This window comes from Pithys albifrons, chromosome 8, assembly GCF_047495875.1.
Source record: "Pithys albifrons albifrons isolate INPA30051 chromosome 8, PitAlb_v1, whole genome shotgun sequence".
NCBI lineage: Eukaryota > Metazoa > Chordata > Aves > Passeriformes > Thamnophilidae > Pithys > Pithys albifrons.
The window spans coordinates 38,873,371-38,895,651 of record NC_092465.1 but is presented as its reverse complement, the minus strand read 5'-3'; the positions used below and the strand labels follow the sequence as shown (position 1 = coordinate 38,895,651).

General features: G+C 52.4%; 1 protein-coding gene across 1 annotated transcript; it reads right to left on the bottom strand.

Annotated features, from left to right (window-relative positions):
* Window positions 1-14,374: 14,374 nt before the first annotated feature.
* Window positions 14,375-16,875, bottom strand: S100B (S100 calcium binding protein B). Its single transcript, XM_071562292.1, has 3 exons — window positions 16,830-16,875; window positions 15,798-15,950; window positions 14,375-15,308 (listed from the first exon to the last, which is right to left on the bottom strand). Exons 2-3 carry the CDS (start codon window positions 15,933-15,935, stop codon window positions 15,168-15,170), a joined length of 279 nt encoding a protein of 92 aa, XP_071418393.1. The 5' UTR covers window positions 15,936-15,950; window positions 16,830-16,875; the 3' UTR covers window positions 14,375-15,167.
* Window positions 16,876-22,281: the final 5,406 nt, after the last annotated feature.

The following is a 22,281-nucleotide window of genomic DNA, read 5'->3' as shown; positions in this document are numbered from 1 at the left end:
CCACCCCTCCCTGTGCCTGTCTCCCACCTGCATCTCATGGCTGGTGGTCCCAATGCTACTGGGTGGCCCTGGGCAGGGACACCCTTGTGTGAGGACAGAGGGGCTGCCCCAGCTCCCAACACAGCCCCTGCCAGTTCATTGGCTGGGACAGTATGGCCACTGAAAAATGTCACCCTAGCAGCCCTGTGGGACACTGGCCTGGTTTTGCCTTCTTTGGGCAGAGGGGAGGGCATGTCCCTGGCAGCAACTCCAAGGCTGGCACACATGGTCTGCATCCATGTCTCCCTCTTGCCTGGCTTCAGGGTGGCGGCTGTCCCAGTGCTGGGAAGGGCAGTGTGTCCCCAAGCTGCTGGGTGGCCCAAGGAGCCGTGACCCATGTGCCATGGGAGCAGTGTGAGTGCCAGCAAGCACTGTGAGCTGTCATCAGTGCCAAAAAAACATGGCTTGTGCACAGTTGCCTTGAGATGCTCCTGTGACTGGCTCAGTCCTTCTACCACCATGCTTAGTGAGGAGGCTGGGGAGCAGTGGGAGACATAGAAATTGGGTCAGGGGGGTAATAAAGGACAAGAAGGCATAGGACAATATCTGGCAAGTGTCCCTGCAGAGAAACAAAGGCTGAAGCAGGCAGAGGGAGCAGAAACCACTGACAGGCAGGGCTGTCCCATCTGTGCCAGTCCCCAAGTGGAGGCCATGGCTGGTCCTGCCACTTTGATGTGCCATTTGTCCATGTGAAAGCTACTTCCTCCCAGCTGCAGCCCCCGGGGTGTGGGTGCTCAGGAACACTGGGACTAGCTGATTTTGCATCTCCCTGCCACATCTGTTGCTCTGGCTCAGAAGTCTATGTCTGCTGATGGTCCAGGACCTGCCAGGATTGCAGTGGAAGAGCTGATCCAGAAGAGATGTCTGCTGGAAAGGGCAGCATCCTACCCTGCCTTCAGCTGCAAGGATTCTGGCAAGGGTTGACAGGAATACCATCCTTCCTTTCCAGAGGTAAAGCATGTACAGCCACTAAAGTGGGCGTTTGGGAAGGACTCAAGGAGCACACGCAGGGAGTGGTAATAATTGGAAATCCAGATATTTCCCTAATGAGGAAAGCTGACAAGCACAAGAGTTTGGCCAAGTGAGGAGCATGTTACCTGCCCATATGGGCAGGGGATGAGCTAAGCCAGAGTGGGGTGTCAGGGCCTGGGAGTGGGGCAGCACTGTGCCCGGGTCTGGCAGCCAGGTCTGGCGGACACATTAATGGGGGGCTGCAGAAAGCAGGAGGTGTTATGGGGGTGGCCAGATCCCTGGCCAGCAGCAGAAATACTCTGGAATCTGGAGCCCACCTGCATCCCTCCCATGGATGTGAGGAGGATGGGGCAGCGCTGAGGCTCAGCAAGGAAGTGAGCTGGAGCCAGGGAACCATGACACCATCACCACACCATCAACTCCTGCCTGAGCAGGGGCAGGAGGGACTCCCGGTGACACAGTCCACAGCCCAGAGCCCTGCACAGAGAGCTGGGTGGGCAGGGGACCCCAGCCCCAGCCATGTCCCAGGGTTGCTGTCCCTCTCCCTGGGCCACAAGCTGAGGAGAGCTCTCCTGTGGAGCAGTCACGACATGACAGAGATGGCCTGGTCTGTTCCCAAGCTGGACATTGGCAATAAAAGAGCTGAGAGAGAAGGACAAGCAGGCACATTGGCTGCAGGGCCAGCAGATACACAGCCATGAATTCAGCAGAGGCAGAGCCAGGAGCTCATCCCTATGCTCAGTAACCTCCTCCCCGGGGAAGATGAGGGGGAGGAAAGGGAGCCCCCCTCCTCTTCCTCTATCAGGGCTGAGGAGCCCCGTGCAGAGTCGGCAGGGAGAGAGCCAACCCCAGACCCGGGATCCACACGCATCTTTCCTGCCCTCTGCCCGCAACCCTGGGCAGTGCCTGCCCTCTCCCATACAGCCTTCCCACCAGACATGGGCACCTGGGAAGCCTCGGCAGCCCCCGCTCCCTCCCGGCTTTCTCCGTGACTCATCCACTCCAGAGGAAAACCAATACTTCAGCACTCATCAGAGGAAGGACCGAGAGAAGCATTCCATGGGAAAGGGGATGCGGCGGATGCTTCTCGCATGCCTCATCACAGCGGCTCGCCCTTGGGTCTCTGCCTCTTGGCTGCCTGTGGGAAATAGCACTTGTTTCCCTTCCCGCTCCGCTGTCACGCTCCCACCTGAAACCTTGGTGCATCCACACCCCTGCTGCGAGGTGCAGGGCAGGTCCCTCAAAGCTTCAGAACGACCCATTGGAGCCGGGGTGGGGACCATCTGCAGCATTGGGGAGGTTGGAGAGACCACCTGGGAGGGGAGTATCCCCCTCTGCCCCATCCCATTGCACACCCTGCCCAAACCCCCCATCCCTCTGCAGGAATGGGGCTTGCTGGGAACACCAGCTGTCCCTATCGCTGCCAAATCCAGGAAAGTTGAGAGAGCTCTCAAAACCTTCTGTGACGCCTGAGTTACTCAGGCAAGGGAGGGGTCTTCCTCCTCCCACACTAGAACACTCTGGCTTCCAGCTCCAGCCCCTCCACATGACCCCTAAAGTCAGTGGGAGTTATCCAGAGCCTCCATGTTCTGACTGGGATATGTTTTCCAGAACCTTCCTCCCCTCCATGGACTGTGCCCCTACCACCTCCCTGTTTTCCCCAAAAAGCGTAGTTCAGTTCAATTCAAATGATCACTGAAGGCCTACCCTGCTGGGTGTGAGCCAGGGCCAGCAGCCACAAAGCAAGGAAACTCATCTGGATTCCTGCTTTCCTCTACCAGCCCTTCTAGAGGGACCACTGGAAAAGCAGTTCATATTTAACAAGAGAAAAAGAGCATGTTCCTCCTTCCTTCCTGCATCAACAGACAGGTCTTTGCTCCAGGGAGAGCCTTGAGATCCAGCCAGGCAAGACAAGGGCTCCAGGGGGGAGTAACGGGGCTGAGCCCAGGATGTCATTTCGGGGACAGCCCTGTCAGCATCTGTGTCACCTTGGCACTGATGGGTTCTAAGCCGTGGCTGTCTCTGGTTCAGGCACAGGGAGCGGGTTGTGGGTGGGAGGACACAGGTTGCAGTGCAGGATGGTGGCCAGATGAGGGACCAGCAGTGCCCTGGGAATGCTGTGGCAGTGGTGGAACATGCCTGTGTTTTCCCTGTGTGGAGTTAACAAGGAGAAAACAACCCCAAAACTGAAGGTCCTGGCATGTTCCTGTTGCTTTCTCGAGAATTGTCCCAGCAGCCTTAAGGTTGTCATCTCTTCTCTCCCAGGCTGAAATCAGCATCTGCCCTGGAAAGGAACAGTTAACATTGACTCATCTGGAAAAAAAAAAGGGGAAAAAAGAAATCAATGTCCTTTGCTCCAGTAAAACCCAGAATAGGAGCTGTTCTCCCCCTGGGAAGAAAAATTCCCAGCTCCCCACCAAGCACTGGACTGCTCCAGCCTGCTCAGCAGCCGGATATCCCAAGATTCTGCCCCAGCTCCCTGTGCTAGGATGGACAGGCCCCCTTCCAGGGAGGCGGAATGGCCATCAGGAAGGATTGCTCCTGTGAGGATTCCCACGCTTGAGGATGCTTGTACCCACCTCTGGTGGGACCTGAGCATGCCCTCTGACAGTCAGTGTCCCCATCCCAGTGCTGGCTGCTTCCGAGCTGTCAAATACATTTAGCTTGTCTCTCCAGGATTAACCCCTCCAGGATTTCTATTCCTATTTAAGAGTCCTTCCACCAGGCAGGGAGAAAAAAGTGAGTGGGGATGGGTGGGGGTGGGAATGTCCCAGGGCAAAGACTTGTCACTGTGCCAATCCCATCCCTGTCATCCTTCCCACCTCCCAGTCCCTGCAGCAGAATGGCTGAGCTGGTCACCACTGGTTTGAGCAAGGACAAGCAGGACAAGCCTCCAACTTGCTTCCAGCCCTCTTGTTTCCCTACTTATATTCAACATGATGTGTTTTTTCAGCTTTCCTCTTCCTTTGGGAGACCTTTTGCTCTTCAGCATCCACCTTTTCCCTGTGCTCCCTGTCCTTCCCCATCAGCTATGTGGGAGCTTTATGGGATTGCCCTATTGGGTCTTTGTTCCATGTTTTACCAGACTTTTAATAAAGCTTTTTTTTTTTTTACCCTGGGATTGTCCTGTTTTTTCTTTTTTTGACCACTTCCTCATTTTTAGAGCAGATTCAGAAAAAACATCTGGTGGTTCTCAGATTGTTTCTGGGGGAATGGCACCATGTATTGCATTTAAAACTTTTATCTTTATGTCTTATCACCTGACACTTCAGCCTGCAAGTGGTTAGTTGAAATTTCCCCTTATTACAGCCTGCCCTAAAATTCCTAACAGCTGGTTTAGGTGTCTGGCATTGCTGTGGGATCACATGTAGGTTTGCCCTTGCTCTGTTGCCCTGACAGAGAATCACAGAATCCTGGAATGGTTTGGATTGGAAGGGACCTTTAAACACAATCTCATTCCAACTCCCTGCCTTGGGGAGGGACACCTTCCACCTGACCTGGTTGCTCAGGGCTCCATTCATCCCAGTCTTGAATGTTTCCAGGGATAGAGAGTCCACCACCTCTCTGAGTACATTGAGCCAGTGTTTTACCACCTCATCATAAAAAAATGCTTCCTTACATCTAATCTAAATCGGTGCTGTTTTAGTCATGCTCTGGCTGCTCTCCTGGCACTGCAGGAGGTCGGATTTGCCTTTTGTACTTATTGTAGCTGCACTGTTTGTTTTCCTGTTGGCATTTTCAGAAGTGAACATGACCTGTGTTTCCCACCTCAGTCCCAGACCAGGTGCTCTCTCCTCCTGCCACCTGCTGCTGGTTTAAATCCCCTCTGGCATTACAGTGACCAGTGCCAACATCTCTGGCCTGTGCAAGTCCCTTGCATCCTAAGAGATGCTTCAAGACCCTGAGATCAGCTCAGTTGGTTAAAACTTGGTTGTAATAATGCCAAGGTCCTGGGTTCAATCCCCAGTGTGGGCCATTGGCTTAAGAGTTGGACTCGATGATCCTTGTGGGTCCCTCCCAACTCAGAACAGTCTGTGAAATGCAATCTGTGAAATAGTCTGTGAAAAAGTCCAACCATAGCAAAACACCCATTCCCTGACCTGCTGTCTCATCCCCATGCTGAGATTCCAGCTCTCCATGTCTTCCCTGGGTCTCACTGCTGGGCCTGGTAAGGTTTTCCTGGGCATCAGTGTCTGGCCAAGCAGTCTGGATGTAGCTGCCAGGTCACCCTGTGATGCTCACCTACCACATGGTGTGGCACCATCAGCTTCTCTGCTTTAGCTGCGTCATCTCTCTGGAGGTGTGTGAGACAGTGAGCATCAGGGCATCTTCATGGACTTGTTTATGGCACACACAAAGTCACTGTCACCAGGCACTGCTTCACCCAAAGAGCCTGACCTTCTACTTAACCCTTGTGATGAGCAAACAGGCCATTTTCTCCCAGCACTTACAAGCTGCCTTTGGCTCGTCTTCACTTGCTCAGCAAACACCCCCGAACAGGTCAGCATTTTCTTCACAGCAAAGCTATGTGAGGAATTTCTCCTAAGGCAGCTGGACCCTTTCCAAAGACCTAGAACTGCCAAATTCCCACCCCCCCCCTCAGCCCCCAGCAGTGAAACAAGGTGCAAAGTTGGCTCCTGAATGCTTTCCGTTCATTTCCACTTCTGCCCCTGTTGTCTTCTGGAGGTGGGGAAGAAGGGGCCCTCTCTGCTCCCCTCCCTTGCCTGTCCCCAGGGAAAAGGCCAGTTTGGTCCCAGAGAGAACTTTAGGTTTCAGAGCTCTCCCCAGATGCAGCAGGTAGAAGATACAGGTGTGGGTCTGTAGTTGTCTCTGCTCCCCCCATGGTACCTGGTGGGTAGTGGGCACCTCTCCTCTCCCAACGTGCAGAGACTCCATGGGGCTGCAGGATTCCTGGGCACTCGTTGGGATCACTGCCTCCTGTGATTTATTAATTTTTTAATCTCAAATTGCTTCTCCAAACTTCCTGCTATTTGTGAGCGTGGCTGCTGGCTGCAGAAAGAAGGCTGCAGTTCTGGGTTGTGCTGTGGGTTCACAACTTCTCTGCCTTCCACCCCCTCATCCCCAACCTCCTTGGGGCCCCTGGAGAAGGTGCAGTTCCCCATCCCTGCCTGGCCCCCAGACTCTGAAATTGGCTTTTTGGCACATCGCCCCTGGCACAGCTGGGCACTCATCTGCTTAATTTCTCTGGCTACAGTTTGTGGGTCAGAAAGTTGGCAGCTTTCTTCTCCTTCCCCATCTGCTGGGAAGGGGAAAGAGCATCTCCAGGGGATGAGATCCCTCTGCTCAATCACATTCCAAGTACCATGGACCCCTGAAAGCCAAACACCCAGGAGAGCTAATGAGCAAGTCAGCCTTGGTCATCCAGTGACCCTTTCCAAAGCTCAGTGACCCAGGTGCCCCTTGGATTTCACCAAGTGCTGGAACTACTCTGGGCTCTGATGGAACCTCTCTACAAACATGGTACTTGGCTCATCCTCCTTCCCTGAACCAGCAGATCATCCCCAAAAGCATCCACAAACTCCTCTCTGCATAGAAACAGGTTACAGGGAGTTGGCCACAACCACATATGGGGATGGGCACCACCACTATGCAGTTCTCTCAGCCCATTCAGAGGAGCAGCCCCACGAAGAGCTGCAGCCTTGAGGCCCTGGTTGCTCCACTTGTGCTCAAACCTTGGGTTGTCCCAAGTGTCAAATCTGAGGTTGTCCCAAGTGTCAGGGCCCTGAGAGCACTCACAGGTCTTGCTGGCCTCACCTCAGACCCCCACCCAGCCATCCTTCAGTCCGGGCCCTGTGCTCCCTCCAGCTCGAGCCTGAGCACTTGGACTGGGCTCTGAGAGGGTGTGTTTATTGACGCCTCTGTCTTCAGGTGGACCTTGCACCTCTGTAGGAGGTAGCTTATCTCAGGAGCTGCTTCCTGTATGGACCTCATATTGATCTGGTAGAGAGCTTGCTCCCTGTCTCCCAAAGAATGACAAGAGTAGGAACTCTGGCATCACCAAGAGGAATTTCGCTGGCACCCTGGCTATTTCTGGCAGAGCCCCTGCCTGGCTGGCTGCACCCTCCCTGGGAGGAGGTCTGCTGGGCACCCTGGCCTCCTCTTCATCATCTGCCACCTATGGCATTGTGATGGATACTCAGCTCCTGGGAATTGTCTTCAGTCATCCTTTGGTAGGATTGCCCTGCCCTCTGCTGATCTTCCAACGCATGAGCAGGACACAGACGGCAGTTCTGGCTGGGAGAGGGTGGCTGTCTCCAAGGTCACGTTTCTCAGGGATCAGGCAATCCCATTTGCACAGACTGGAGTCAGTCCTGGATATGGAGGATGGCCCGCTTGTTTGAAAGCCAACCCAGGCTGTAAAATAGGTGTTTTCCCCAGCATAATACAAGGTGAGATTAACAGCGTGCTGCCCGTGCACTGAGAACAGGCTGCACCTGCAGTGTCGTCGGTGCTCACCTGGGGCCAGCACTGAGGCAAACCAAGAAGTGCTCACTCGTAGTTTAAAAGGAGGAGGAAAACAAAAATTATATTCATAGCAAAGCTTTCTGAGAATTTCAGTAAGACAAAAAAGCTGAGGTCTATTCCTGGAGAGACGGTGGCCTTGAACATGTGCCTGTTGATGGAGAGATCATGTTCACCCAGAAGAACCTGAACACTGAGGATGCATTGTTTTGAGGATGGCTTCAGCCATGTTCTTCACCTGGATTCTCTGTGTGTTCATTTATCAAACCTCCATTTCTTCATAGAATCATAGGATAGTCTGAGATGGAAGAGACACACGGTGATCATCAAGTCCAGCTCCTGGGCCCGCGCAGGACACTCCAACAATCCCATCATGTCCCTGAGAGCATTGTCTAAATGATTCTTGAGCTCTGGCAGGCTTGGGGATGGGACCACTTCCCTGGGGAACCGGTTCCAGTGCCTGACCGCCCTCTGGTGGAAGAGCCTTTTCCTACTGCCCACTTTAAACATCCCCTGATTCAGCTCCAGCTGCTCCCTCAGATCCTACCACTGAACACACAGATCGATGCGGTTATTATATCAATCAGGGAAATTGGTTTTGAGTCCTAAGAAATTTTGTATGCAATTTTTATGTTTGTTAATAGCATTAATATTTGATAAACTGGTAAGGACTTACATGATCTTTTGTGTTTACAGGATATGGTTTTTTCATGCCCTCTCTGAACAGTCTTTGGACAGTAGGGCATAACCTGGCTGGCTCTGGTGTCAGCAAACCCCAAACACAGGCAGAGGAAGCAGCAGTGGCTGTTCTACAGCAACGTCCAAGGCAGACTGGAACAGTCCCCTCCCTCTGGGATCATTTGGTTTGATTTCTGTGTCTGACACAAGGGCTGCAATTCCTGACCCGTGGGGACCAGAACTGGACACAGTACCCAGGCACTGCCTGACAGTGCTCCCTGCCCTGGGATGGGCACGTGTCTGTGTGTCAGACAGTGTGCTGCCTCTTCCTTTGCTTTCAAACACACCCAAAATTCACTGTTAAGCGAGGGTGGTGTCTGGTTCTGCCTCCTTCCTGTGGGACGTGCTAGACCGGGTGTGGGATGTCATGGGATCCCCTTCATGCCAATTCTGTCACCTCCTGGTCCTGCCCCCCATGCCGGGGGTGCCGCAGCCCCCAGCCCAGCTCTGCCCTGCAGTCAACACCACAGCAGGAAGCGCATGACAGATGAGAAGAACCACTTCTCGGCCTTCAAGGGCCCTGTGAACGAGCAGAAGTTCAAGGTGTCCCCTCAGCAACTCCTGAACTTCCACAGGTTCCTCTCCATCAGTGAGCTTGGGATGGGGGAGCTTCCCATGGCTCAGAGAAACCCAACATGGGGTGCGATTGTGTCCCCATGTCACTGCCAGTTCCCTGCTGGGAACCTCCAGGGTGATCCTGTTCCCAGTGGGGGGACCTCTGGGATGATCCTGTTCCCAAGGCAGTGGCCTTGCTGGGGACCTGGAGCTGGATCCATGGGCTCTCCCCCATGGAGCTGGTGGTGGAGCCCAGCCCGTTGCAGGCACTATCTGTAGGTGTGGGGAGGTGTCACCTTCCCCTGGAGGGACAAGAACCTTGTGTGACCCCTTTTCTCTGTCCTAGAGGTGCCACTTTTCAGCCCATCATTAATGTCAGAGAAGATCCTGCTGTGGCTGCTCCAATACTCCAGTGTCATCCAGGAGCTGAAGTTAAAACAAGGAAGATTAGGAATTTCCTCAGCACTTACTGTACCGCAAGAACAAGCCTGCTGACTTACTTCATCCTCATCCTGCAGGTCTGGGGGGCCCTGGGGGCCGCGAACCCCGGGAACGTTGCACAGAGGCGGGTCTGATCCCAAGAGTGTGGATTTGTGGATTATGGAATGTGTCCCCTGGCAGGGCAGAGTGGAGGTGGAGGCTGGCAGGGATTGCAAGATGAACGTGCTGCGCTCACAGCGCCGGCCCAGCCAGCCCTGCCTACCACATCAGAGCCCTGATGGGCGGCTCGTGCTGCTTCAGAGGAAGAAGCACCTGCTGCCACTGTGGCTGCAGGTGGCCCTCATTGCTGCATGGCTCCTGCTCTCACACATCTTCAGTGGGCTCAGCCTGGGACTTACGGGCTCCACCCCAACGGTGGCCCCAATAGGGAGCAGCGCTTCGCCCCCGTGATCGACCCCATCCTCAGGAATGGCAGCTACAGACTGCTCACAGCTACTGGGGAATGTGCTGCTCAACAGCACCCTCACCATCCTCCTCCACAACCTCATTGACTCTGGCTTTGGTGCTGTGGCTGCCCCCACTGTTGGCATCATCATCCTCGGGGAGATCGTGTCCCAAGCACTGTGCTCCTGGAATGGGCTGGCCATGGACACCAAGACCATCCTGATAACAGTGTGTCATGCTGTCAACCTTCCCCCTGTTCTGTTCCATTGGCAAGCTCCTACACTGGCTGCTGGTGCCACCTCCTGGTCTCCGCTACTCTTGACAGACTCTTGGAACCTCTCTGGGTTTTTTTCAGTCCAAGCCAAGATGTTTCAGTTTGGGAAATGGCACAGTTTGTCTTCCATCTGCTTACATTTTCTGCTGAGACAGAATACAAAGTAGGTATAACTCTTGGTTATAATTATGCAAAAAAATCTCTGAACATTCTAAGGAAGATAGTTTGAATGCTTCTAACTTATTAACAAATGTATATTGCCAGTATTTTGTGATTTGACTTAAATGAATGATGGTGCCTACATGGGTAGTGTCAGTGTCCCAACTGCTGCCACTGGATAATGACAGCAAGATTTTGTAACTTGTAACTTTCTGGAAAATTACATATCATAGAGATTTTTATCTCTGTGGAACAATGTCAGTCGTCCTTTAGTCTGTCAGCATTTGGAGGATATATACAGTGAATTAATGTAGCAATATGCATGACATACACCTTCCCAGCAGGCTTTGATGGCCAGTGACAAGATTGAGCAGAATTATAAAAGAGTTAGCAAACTAAAACCCAAAGTTGAACTAAAGAGAGTTACGGGGTGAACAGGAGAGTGTGTCCTTCAAAACGGGTCTAGGAGAGCTTTGCTTATTTAACCTGACTAAGCTGAGCCTGGGGAGAGGACAGAGTTGTTCTCACTGCCTATAAACTGTGGGAACTTGAGAAGCTGAGTAGAATTTTGCTGCCATGAGGACAAGTGGGTATAGACTGGTGTTAAAAAAAAAAGTTAAATTTGGGAATTCAAAAAGTGTTCCTGTCAATCAGAGTAGAAAAGTTCTCTGGTAAGAATAGTGGGACAAGAAGATGCTTTAATATAGCGGATTTTGCTTGGGTTTATGAACTGAGATTACATTATGTGAGAGAAGGGACAGAACTGGATGACCCAGAAATTCTTTTCAGTCTGTTTTCAGTTGCTTGGAGTCAACAGGCAGAAGGGCTACATGAGCTCTTCATTCTCTCCAAATGCTTGATGTGTGTTATGGACTCTTTTCCCTAGGAAGCACTGGGAACATTTTAGAATGTCAGGAATGAGCACATACACGTGGCCATGTAGGTGTGATGATGTCTGTGAGCTGCTTTTTGATGACAATGCTGCCCTTGTTGCTCACACAGAAGCAGTTCTGCAGTGGTTAATATCCTGCTTTGCAGAGGCTGCTGAATTTTAGGGCTGGAAGTCAGCTTGAAGAAGACAGAAATTCTCTATCAACCTGCACCTCAGGAAGTCTTCCATTATCCCCAAATCACCATAGGTGAATCAGAGCTTAAGTCAGTCCAGCAGTTCACCTATCTGGGTAGTATCATTTCCTTGGACGGTAAGATCGACAAAGAGATAGACAGCAGGCTGGCAAAGGCATACAGAGCCTTTGGGAAACTCCATAAAAGAGTCTGGTCCAATAAACACCTGAATAAAAGTACAAAGATCAGTGTCTACAGAGCCATTGTACTGTCTACTCTTTTATATGGGTCTGAATCATGTGTCAACTACCACGACCACCTGAGACTCCTGGAACGCTTCCATCAGCGCTGCCTCCGTTCAATCTTAAATCTATTTTGTCTCTGATCCAGGGATCCCTCTCACAGATGTACTTCACAGGAAGTTATCTGGGGAGAGAATAAAATTCTAATCTCCCAGAGCAAAAAGTAATGGGGCAGCATCTTAAGCTCTGAAAATGTGATTCAGCAGATGTACAATACAGCATGGATGTACCAAGTCTGTACCTTTGTCACTTTTCTAGCTTCAGAAGTGAATTTTAGTCTTTTAAACACAAACATCTAAAAGCATAACCATCTAATAGCCCAGGCTGTTCTCTTGTTGATCAATCCTCCTGCTGTTAGCAGCCTGCAGAACTGGAAGCAACAGTGTACGAGGATCCTGGGCTGGGGTCAGCTCCTGAGCTTGGGATGAGCCCAAGCCCTTCCTGTTGCTGTACTTTCTTCTCTTTGTTTCACTTTTAGTGCTGTTGATGATAGGTCTTGTCTTGAACAAGAGACTTTAATATATGAAACCATCTCTTGGTGTCCTTCCTGATGGGAAATTCATTTGCATCCTCTTTTATAGAGAGTCAAAAGCATAACTAACATGTGTCCTACATCAGGCAGGCTCTGCTGGTGTGAAGCTGCTGTTTGATCCTTGAGGAACCTTCCAGGGCCCTGAGGGTCCCACAGCACAGACCCCAGAGCTCGCTGGGACCAAACCTGCTCTTCTGCAGTTTTCCACTAGTGATGGAAACGCAGATTTTCTGATCTCCCCTGACTGACAATGTCAGATCAATGCAATCAGTGCCTGTGAGGTATTGCACACCCCTCAGGTGTTGTAGTCAGCCCCCTTGTTGGCATGTGGGTTTTTAGGCTGGACACAGGGGTGGTGTGCTCCATGGGGAGCTGGGCTGTGGGCAGAGGTGCTGCAGGGGGCTGGCTGTGGCTGTCCCTGTGAGTGTGAGGGGACAGCAGGCCTGAGGGCTCAGCAGCACAGAGTTCCTGGCAGAGAGCCAACTTGCCCAAACTGCTTTGCTGGCCTCCTGCATGTGCCACCGTGCCAGCTGTCCCCACAGTTCATGGGCTGAGCTGAGGGACCCCCTGTGCCAGAGGGACAAGGAACACCAGTTGATGGTGAGGCTGTGACCGTGCAGTCTGTTCCAAGAATTTCAGTTCTGCTGAATGAGGGGTGTGAGTATTGCAGTGCTGGCAGTCAGGGTGCTCACCTCACAGCAAGATGAGGGGCTGGAGCAGGTCCAGAGAAGAGCAACGAGGCTGGTGAAGGGACTGGAGCACAAGTGCTGTGGGGAGAGGCTGAGGGAGCTGGGGGTGTTTAGCCTGGAGAAGAGGAGGCTCAGAGGTGACCTCAGCACTGTCTGGAAGTGCGTGAAGGGAAGTTCTGGCCAGGTGGGGGCTGGTCTCTTCTCCCAGGCACTCAGCAATAGGACAAGGGGGCACGATGGGCTCAAGCTCTGCCAGGGGAAATTGAAGTTGGAGATGAGAAAAAACTTGTTTGCAGAGAGAGTGCTCAGGCATTGAAATGGGCTGCCCAGACAGGGAGTGGATTCACCATCTCTAGAGATTTTTAAATGCAGATTGGCCGTGGCACTGAGTGCCATGATCTGGTAAATAGGCTGGAGATGGCCCAAGGGTTGGACTTGATGATCTTGGAGGTCTTTTCCAACCCAATTGGCTAAAAAAATAAATAAATAAATAAATAAATAAATAAATAAATAAATAAATAAATTTATTTTAAAATTCTCTCTTCCTCTCTGACAAGATGCACCAGCTCTGCCTTCTGTGCCTGCTGAAGCCTCTATGAATTCCAAGCACGGGTGTTGCTGAGTCAGGATCAGCCTTACTGCTGGAAACATGGGTGCAGTCCTGCTATATCACTCCTGCTCCTGCTCTTGTGCCATGCCCAGGGAAAGGCCAGCCTACTCCATGTCTCACCAGCTCTGCCAGCACTCAAGCTGCATGTTAGAGCTTGCTGCAATGCTGCAATGCTGTGCAGAGCTGCTGAGCAGGCCTGGTCTTGGGGAAGGATTCCTCGTTGTGTGAGCAATGCTGGTGCAGTGGGGCAGAGGGCAGGTGAGATTTGGAGAGCCTTGTACAGAAGCATCACACCCTGGGGTTCAGTCTTGAAAGAGGGTCATGAGAGCCCTGTCTACCCTGCCTAATCTTGGGAACATGGGGACAGTCAGTGTCCCCATTCTTTACCCTCACATTGCCTCAAGTCTGTATCAGTGCTGAAAACAGCTGAACTATTCTCAACCAATGAGTACTACCCTGGGATGGCAAAATGGCTTGTTGTGCTAGGTGAAGTATAAGATGCTTTCTCCTGTGTGCCTGGCTCTGCCTCAGTGTCCTCTTGCACAGGCTGGGGGAGACAGGTGAGAATAGCAAGATGGTCCCTGTCCAAAGACATGTCATTTTGTGCATGAAATTATAAAATGGGGAATGAGGTAAAAACAATGACATCTGTGAGCACCTTTGTCATTAATCTGCCAGTATTGATGTTACTGGCCAGCCCAACTCACAGGTGTTGCTGAGCTGGACAACAGACTGAAAAAGTCAAGAGCATAGACTTTGGTGAGATTTTACTACCTTTTGTTTAGGTTTTGCAAGGGTTCACCACTGCAAGCCCCTGGAGGACTCCTGTGGAGGTGTCTTGTTCTCCTTTGTCCTCACCAGGTGCACCTGCAGTGTGGACAGCCAGGTAGAGCACAGTGGTGGTGACAACCTTGAGCTGTTTGGCCAGCCACGGTGACACCAGGGAGGAGATGAATGGTCAATGCCCAACAAGAAACCCAGGGGCATGAGCCATAGAAGTGCTTCAGGCTGCATCCTCCAGCCTCCCCTCTTGATAGCGCAGGGCACAAAAGGACACATTTTTCACCAGAAACCAAAACAATATTTTATTCTTGCCATTTCCTCATGCTCAGAAGGCTGTGGTTACACTGGGCCTATCCCTCTGTCCCTTCTGACTGCGCCTGGACAACTTACCAAGGCACATCCCAAGCTCAGGAGCTGACCCCAGCCCAGCATCCTCATACGCTCTTGCTTCCAGTTCTGCAGGCTGCTAAAAGCAGGAGGATTGATCAACAAGAGAAAAGCCTGGGCTGTTAGATGGTTATGTTTTAGATGGTTATGCTTTACCTTGCAAGTTAAGGGTGTCTCAATTTGCCAAGAAATGGGTGGGCTCTACTGAGCCCCTGTGAGGGGACAGGAGCTGGACTTCCTGGGTTATTGCCAAACACAGAGCCCACAGGAATCACTGGGAGCCTTGCCATTCAGGCCAGTGGGCTCAGAACCAGACTTCCATAACCAGCCCCTCTGCATCACCTCCTCCTTCAGCCCTTATATCTCACAACTTCCTTTGCAACCAAGCTTGGATCACAGTGTCTGCCTGCTCCCAGCCCTGTGCACACTCCTGGCTTACAACAGCAGGGAAGGAGCTTGAGACAAGGCACTCACACACTGCATCCAGCCCCGTGGGCACTGGCTGATAGACTTTCCTGAGCCGTGCAGGTGTTTCTTTGTTTCACAAAGCCGCAGAATTTAATAAGCTGCAGAAGTCTAGCACAAGCTGAACTCTAAGGAGCCTCTAATCACACCCAGTCCTTTTCCTGGAGGAGCGTTGCTGCCTTGCATCTCTCCAGCATGAGCAGAAGGGCCTTGCCTGCTTCCCACCAGCTCACTCGTGCTCAAAGAATTCATGGCAAGCGGCAGTGACCATGGCGATGAACGCTACGAACTCCTGGAAGTCACACTCTGCATCCCCATCACTGTCCAGGGCCTCCATGACTTTGTCCACAGTCTCCTGGTCCTTGATCTCCTGAAGGGATAGAGACAAAGCTGGGGAGGACCAGAAGGAGGCCCAGACAGTAACACATCCCCAGTCAGTAATATGTCCACACTTCTTGGGAGCTCTCATGGCTGAATCTCTGTTCAGACTCATCCCAAATAGCTTGTGGCTATTTCCAGTCTGTGTTGGAGCACTATCCTGTGCCTCTGGGAAGTGCAGCCACAGCTGTGCTGCTGGGAAGGGACATCTTGAGCCCCTTGGGGTGACGTGGTTCCCCTATCCCAAGAAAGGAAATGTCCTTGGTATCCTACCCACACCACAGCCTGCTATGCAGGCAGTTGCCCTTGTCCTGCTGCCTGCTGAACTGCAGAGCAGGAGCAAAGGATTTAATACCCTGCTGGGTGAATAAATCCCTTCCACTTCACTCGCTTCCCATGGGAGACAGAGTTAGTGGAATGCAGTGGCTTCTCACTGCCACCTGAGCCCAGCCAGATGTGCTGTGAGGAAGGCAATACTTACACTGAGGAAATGGGTCAGCTCATTGTTAATGAGCTCCTTCAGTTCTGATTTCTTCAGCTTGTGCTTGTCTCCCTCCTTCCCGGAGTACTGGTGGAAGGCATCGATGATGGCAATCATGCCCTTCTCCAGGTCAGACATGCTCACGGCGTGTCCCTGAAGTCAGAGGGGATGATGAGGACATTAGCCTGGGCAAGCTCCAGCAGTTCCTTTCCCTTTGGAAGCACAGTCACCCTGGGGTTTCCCCCCTGGATCAGCAAAACAGGAGTCGGTGCTCAAAGCATTCTCTTGGGAAGGACTGACAGCAGCTCTGGCTTCAGGGGTAAACGACTCAAGAGACTGTGGCTCTGCTTGGGGCTCTTGAGGAGAGCAGAGCCACAACGTGTGGAGAGGGACAAGCAGGGGTTCATTTCAGCTCACGGAGCTTCAGAAAGGTTTTGCTGTCCCCTCTGTCACACACACCCTTGCCTATGCCTTTGTCTGCAGGCTTGTCTCCTGCCGAGCAGTCAGGGCAACCAGGCAGGAACCAGCTTTGATGAGTGCCAGCAGAATGAAATAAGCACCTCTCTAACCTCCCTTCTCCCTCACTTGTTCCAGAAACCCTCTTGGGAATGATAATCGTTGGCACTGCAGTGTTTCCTGCGGATTCCACAGACAAACCAAAGAGACTCCAATCAAATACGGAAGATGCAAAACCACCTTTCCAAAGCTGGAGAAAAAAAATTCCCCACAGGTAAAATGTTTTCTGTCGGGTGACCTGGCTACTGTTTCTCCACCACAAGGCGGTGGAAAATAACGCAGCCTTATTCTCCAGTTGCCATCCTCCCCGTGCAGCAATCAGTGTCCAAACAAAGACCGTTTCCAATCAGGCAGACAATATTCCCGAAGCACTTGGTGCGTACATCCTAAGAGCCCGCTCGTGCCCTGCCTGCATCCATCCCGCCCGCAAGGCTGGGGAGCGTTTCATCTCCCCACGGGCTCCGCAGCGCTCGGAGCGGCGACAGTGTCCCCTCCCGGCACCCCGGCCCCTCTCACCTCCCTCTGTCCGCGGGGCTGTGGCTCAGCGCTGCGCCCCGGGGACTCGCTGCCTTCTTATGCCGGAGGCGGGGGAGACCCGGGAGCCAATGGCTGGCCGAGGGAGGGGTGACCGAGCCGGGAGTGTCTGAGCCAGAGGTGGCCGAGCCGGGTCTGTCTTAGCCGGGGGTGTCCGAGCCAGGGGTGTCCGAGCCGGGAGTGTCCGAGCCGGAGATGTGCGAGCCGGGGGTGTCCGAGCCGAGGGAGTCCGAGCCGGCTCCTGGCCCGCAGCGCTGCCCGCAGTGGAGCTGACGCGCGGCCATGCACGGGGGACCAGCTGCGAAAGGCGTCCTTGTGAGGAAAACACTTACCTGGGTTCCGCAGGAGAGTCGGTTCGGCTTGTCCCCCACGAAAGGCGATTGGTAACCACAGTCAGAGCTGGGCCGGCGGCTCCAAAACCTGCCTTAAGGCGCCCCACAGCCGGGATCAGGCGCGTGCCTGTGTGCCCTGGTCAGGGCTGCAGCATCCTTGGGCAGAGGAATTGCCCGCGCGGCTGTGGCCCTTTGTCCCTTCGCTGCGCTGCCCTGAGACCGGCCTGGCTGCGTCTTGTTCTTGTCTTCTCCCTCCCCGTGCCTTTGCGGGGTAATCACGATTGTATCGCGCTGTGGGTGCTTGAAGGACGAGGCTGGCGGCAGCAGCAGCTCCTCCCTGATGCCTGAGGGAACAGTGCAGGGGCCGGGCTGTGCCTGCCAGACCCTGACAAAAAGCTGCGTGAAGAGGCTGTGGGTTCTCACCCGGTCAGTGACTGTGACACAACCCTTCTGACCTGGGGGGACCAGGAATTTCCAGCCTGCATGTACCTGTTGTCCGTGTCACAGCCATGCGGGTGGCATTGCTCTCAAGTCCCCTGCCAGCCCCAGCAGCCACCAATAACCAGCATTAAATGCACTTCTGTCTAAACCCAAGAGCTGGAAGTTTCCTTTCCACCAGAGATCCCCTTTCAGGCTTGTGCACAGACCCAACGGAAGGTGACTCTGTGGGAGCTGGCAGGCAGCCCGACAGGGAAGAGGGATGTGGAGGGGAGTGGGTGACAAACAGCATGGGCCACAAGGAGCATCTTTCACCCAGACTGCTCCCAGTGGCACAGGACAAGCAAATGGTTAACAAACACAGAACATGCTGAAGAAAGCAAGTTCCACTGTCTTTCAGTGCAAAGCCACACTGTTTCCCGGGAATAAGATGGTATGAGCCAAAGTTGAAGCTGTCTGCTGTTACTGATGGGACGTGCTGCCATTTACACCTTTCCTCAATGCAGCTCAGGATCAATAATTGCTTTATGTTGGAGGCCTTTGTTGGATTTCAGACTCAGTGGGACCCAGAACAGGGCAATCCTGCTAACCAAGAAGACAGGTGAGCAGTGCCCATGAAGAAAAGCCCATCTTATTGCCACACTGAGTTCCTGTGGGGAAATGTGGGAAGCATAAGAGCCTTATACATATATTTGTGGGGTGGAAGGCAGGTATGGGCCTCTTCAAAAATGTCCCTTTGAAGAGGCAAGGCCAGGTTGCCAGACAGACACATTTCCTGGCAGTTATTGTGCTCCCCAAATCTACTGAGACAACACCTACCATGTTACTTAACTGTTTCAGATACTGGCATGAAAGAAACCCATCTGCATTGATCATTCCCTTACATCAGCTCATGAAAGATTTTGTAACAGGTTCAAACACTGGTTTGGGTAAAAATAATTTCCCTGGCATTAAGTTTGAGTATGTTGACTCCAAATATATTTACCTGATCACTGAAACTTGCATTGGTGGCATTGCAAACTTCACCAGTTAACTCTGTGCTGGTTGGGCTGGCAGGGACAGCAGGGATGCTTTTAGGCAGTGGTGTTTCTAGGGCAGAGATAGTTTGTTGATGATCTTGCAGTATTTGATTTTTTCCATAGGTATTTGCACTCATGTAAGAGCTGGCTATAAATGGGGCTTTGTCAGCAGGAGACAGTATTTTACTCTGCTGATGGCAATTTGATCTTAGCTCAGTCCTCAGCCAAAAAATGCATTAAAGCACATCATTTCTAGTCAGAGATAAGCTGTTGCTCAGCTTCCTTAAACCATTTTCTGTTGTCATTCTGTAAAGTGACCTTTTATTGAAATAGAGCAGAAAAATTACCATTTGACAGATCAAAACTTGAACAGTCTTGAAATACTTTTTCCTGGTGATTCTTACTGTCCATTTCATCCCAAATCATTGTGGCTTCTGTATTTTGGAGGCGATGATCTGGAATAATCTGCTGATAGGGTGGGAAGGAGCAGCAGGATCAGGTGTGAACACCAAAAACTTTGACCCTTTCATAGAATCATAGAATGGATTGGGTTGGAAAAGACCTCTGAGATCATCAAGTCCAACCCTTGGGCCAACTCCAGTCCCTTTACCAGATCATGGCACTCAGTGCCACGGCCAAGCTCAGTTGAAAAACCTCCAGGGATGGGGAATCCACTCCCTCTCTGGGCAGCCCATTCCAATGCCTGAGCACTCTCTCTGCAAACAAGTTTTTTTTGATCTCCACCTTCAATTTCCCCTGGCAGAGTTTGAGCCCGTGCCCCCTTGTCCTATTGCTGACTGCCTTGCTTTCCTGCCTCTGCTCATGAGCAGCTCTAGGCGACTTCTCCCTGATCCTTGTTCAGGCTCCTACCAAACAGTGGTCTCCTGGCATGGGTTGTCCCTCACCCAGCCTGTGACAGTCCAGGAGGTCTGGGTGTGGATGGGGGGCTGTGAGCTGGCTGTGCTTTCAGTGCTGCCCAAAGTGTTGCTTTTCTGTTATTTTAAAATTCATGTCCTGATCTTTGAACAGGAGAGTGTAACCTTGGGGCTCCTTTCCTCACTGTCAATGCCTCCTTGCCAGAGCTTTGGGCTCATGTGTTTCAAGAAACAAGGGGGTTTTAGAGTGCCCAAGGCTGAGCAAAACACTTCAGCCCTCTGCCTGTCTCCCTCTCTGCAGTAAAACACAATGTGGGCTCCTCATACCAGGCTCGGGGAGACAAGCCAGCCTATTTCTTTGTCTCTCTGGTGTGTGTGGCGCCAGGCTCTGCCAGACCACGAGACAAAGGCCAGCAGTCATTGAACTGGGAGAAAAAAGCAATGAAAGCAGAGGAATTTGGGTGGGAGGGTGGAGAAGCTGCTTCTGCCTCTGCAGTGCTCAGTCCCAGCACACAGAGCAGCGTTGCAGGGAGCAGATTTCCCAGCTCCATCTATGGGCATCGAGCCCATGTCTGAACCTACAAGCACAGCAGCCAGAGGTGAGCTAGTTCCTGGCTGGATTCATCTGAGGGCCAGACACAGAAAAACTTGTATAAAAATAATGCCCAGATAACAGCACTTTGGCAATTATTAAAAATTTCTAAGGCCAGGTGGGTTGTATAGAGGCAGAAAAATAAAACCAAGTGGTTCATCTTCCACCACTGCCTTTAGGCAAATAGTACCATAAATTATCTAAAGTGGAGATACTTACATGAAGTTCATCTCAGGCAGATACGCTACGACAGTATTTTGTTTCTTAAACCAAAAATAAACAACAGGCTATTGAGCCCCAAATACAACACCCATATCACGGAACATCGAGAGTTCCTTCTGTTCCTATAAACTGGGCAAAGAGAAGCAGCACAGCTCTCCCTAGTGAGGATCAGTGGGATGACACACGAGTCAAAGATGTTATCCTCATCCATAACCTTCCCCAGAACTCCTGCACCATTCAACCAACATTCTGCTGTTACTGAACACAGCCGGGGCTGAACCTGTGCGTGACCTAAGCCTAGTTTAAAATATAAATACCAATTTAATTCTTTAATTTGCATATAAAATTGTTGTATCCTTTCCAAACAATCCCCGAGGTTATGGTGGACATGAGTGAAAAGCTGTCTGCTAGCAGAGGAGCAATTTAAATTCAACTCGTAGTGTTCATTATATACTATTATATGCTAAAAGTATGAAGAGATAAGCACATTTCTGTCCTGGGGTGTTGATGGGTGCCACATTTGGGAGTAGCTCTTTCATGTCTGGGATCCCTGTGGTCCCTGAGGGCAGCTGTGTCAGTCAGTGCACAGACATGGAGGGGCTTTTCCACCAGCTAAGCTTTGTCTGGTGTCACTTCTGCAGTAGGAGTGAAGCCAGGTCACTCTTAAAGGCACCAGAAAGAAATTTCATCAATGCTTTTAACGAAGTCCACATTCAATTCCCACCCCTCCACAAACAACAAATTGCCACCCAGCCCTTCCAGGACACAGCAGCAGCAAGTACAGCATCTCTAGGGTTTACAACCTCTGTGTGTCTGATGGGGTTTGTAGCTCCTTTTGGGGAGCCTCTTGAGCCGAGGGGCTTTGAGGGGCTGAAACCCACTTGGTCACTGGCCTGGAAAGGGAGTGCTGCAACACTAGGGGTGTTAGGAGCGAGATGGGGACATGTCACCAGGACAGGACAGAACAGGAAGAGCTCTGCCACCTCCTCGTGGACTGCTGTCCCATGGTACCACCTGCACGAAGGTGACACCCCCACCCCCAACACTGCACCCTTGCTGGGGGTACCAAGGCAGGGGTCACAGTGGGAATACCTGTCTGACCCCATCACCTGAGACCAGAGGTGAAATCACTACCCCTGACAGGACAGCCCCGTGTGCCCGTGACAGGATGTGCCATATGCCTGGGCTTCTGTAGCCCCGTGGTCACAGCACCAGCAGAGCACAACACAGTGTTTCTTGAGTGTCACCCCCGCCTGCCGCATCCCTCCTCACCCCGGCAGGGCCTCGCTATTCGGCGAGTGTTCGCCACCCCGGGAGAGCCGTGCCGAGCGCGGTGATCCTCCAGGGGGATGGCGGCGGTGCTTTCAGAGGGTGCAGCGCATCGGGGAGAGTGGGGGCACCGGGGGACACGGTGCGCTGTTCCCATGGCTGACGCTGCACCCAGACGCGTGTCCTCAGTCCCTTGTGGTGCATGAAAGAAATTCTTTCCAGAGAGAGTGGTCAGGCACTGGAATGGCCTGCCCAGAGAGGGGGTGGATTCAGCATCCCTGGAGGTTTTTAAGATGAAACTGGACGTGGCACTCAGTGTCATGATCTGGTAATCAAAGTGGGGTTGGATCAAGGGTTGGACTTGATGATCTCAGAGGTCTCTTCCAACCCAGCTGATTCTATGATTCTATGATTCTAAGACTGGGCACCCAGGTTTGTTATTTCCATTAACGATGGAAACCACACGCCCGGGTTTGGGGGTGCACGGGGACGGGGACAGTCGCTGTGGGGGTTGGCGCTGTCACCCCCAGGGGCAGGAGGGCTGTCGGGGTGTGCGGGGGATGGCAGTCCTGGGGAGGCGAGAGGAGTCGGGTCCCATCTGGTGGCCGGGCACGGACGGACCGGGGCGGGCGGGGCGGGGCGGGGCTGCCGAGGGGGCGGGGCTATCGAGAAGGGGGCGGGGCTGTT

What these genes read in the sequence shown, in the direction of transcription:
- S100B (XM_071562292.1), bottom strand. Translation starts at nt 15,935, where the DNA reads ATGTCTGACCTGGAGAAGGGCATGATTGCCATCATCGATGCCTTCCAC. An exon ending in AGCTGACCCATTTCCTCAGT is followed by an intron (nt 15,309 to 15,797) that starts GTAAGTATTGCC and finishes CTATCCCTTCAG; the next exon opens with GAGATCAAGGACCAGGAGAC.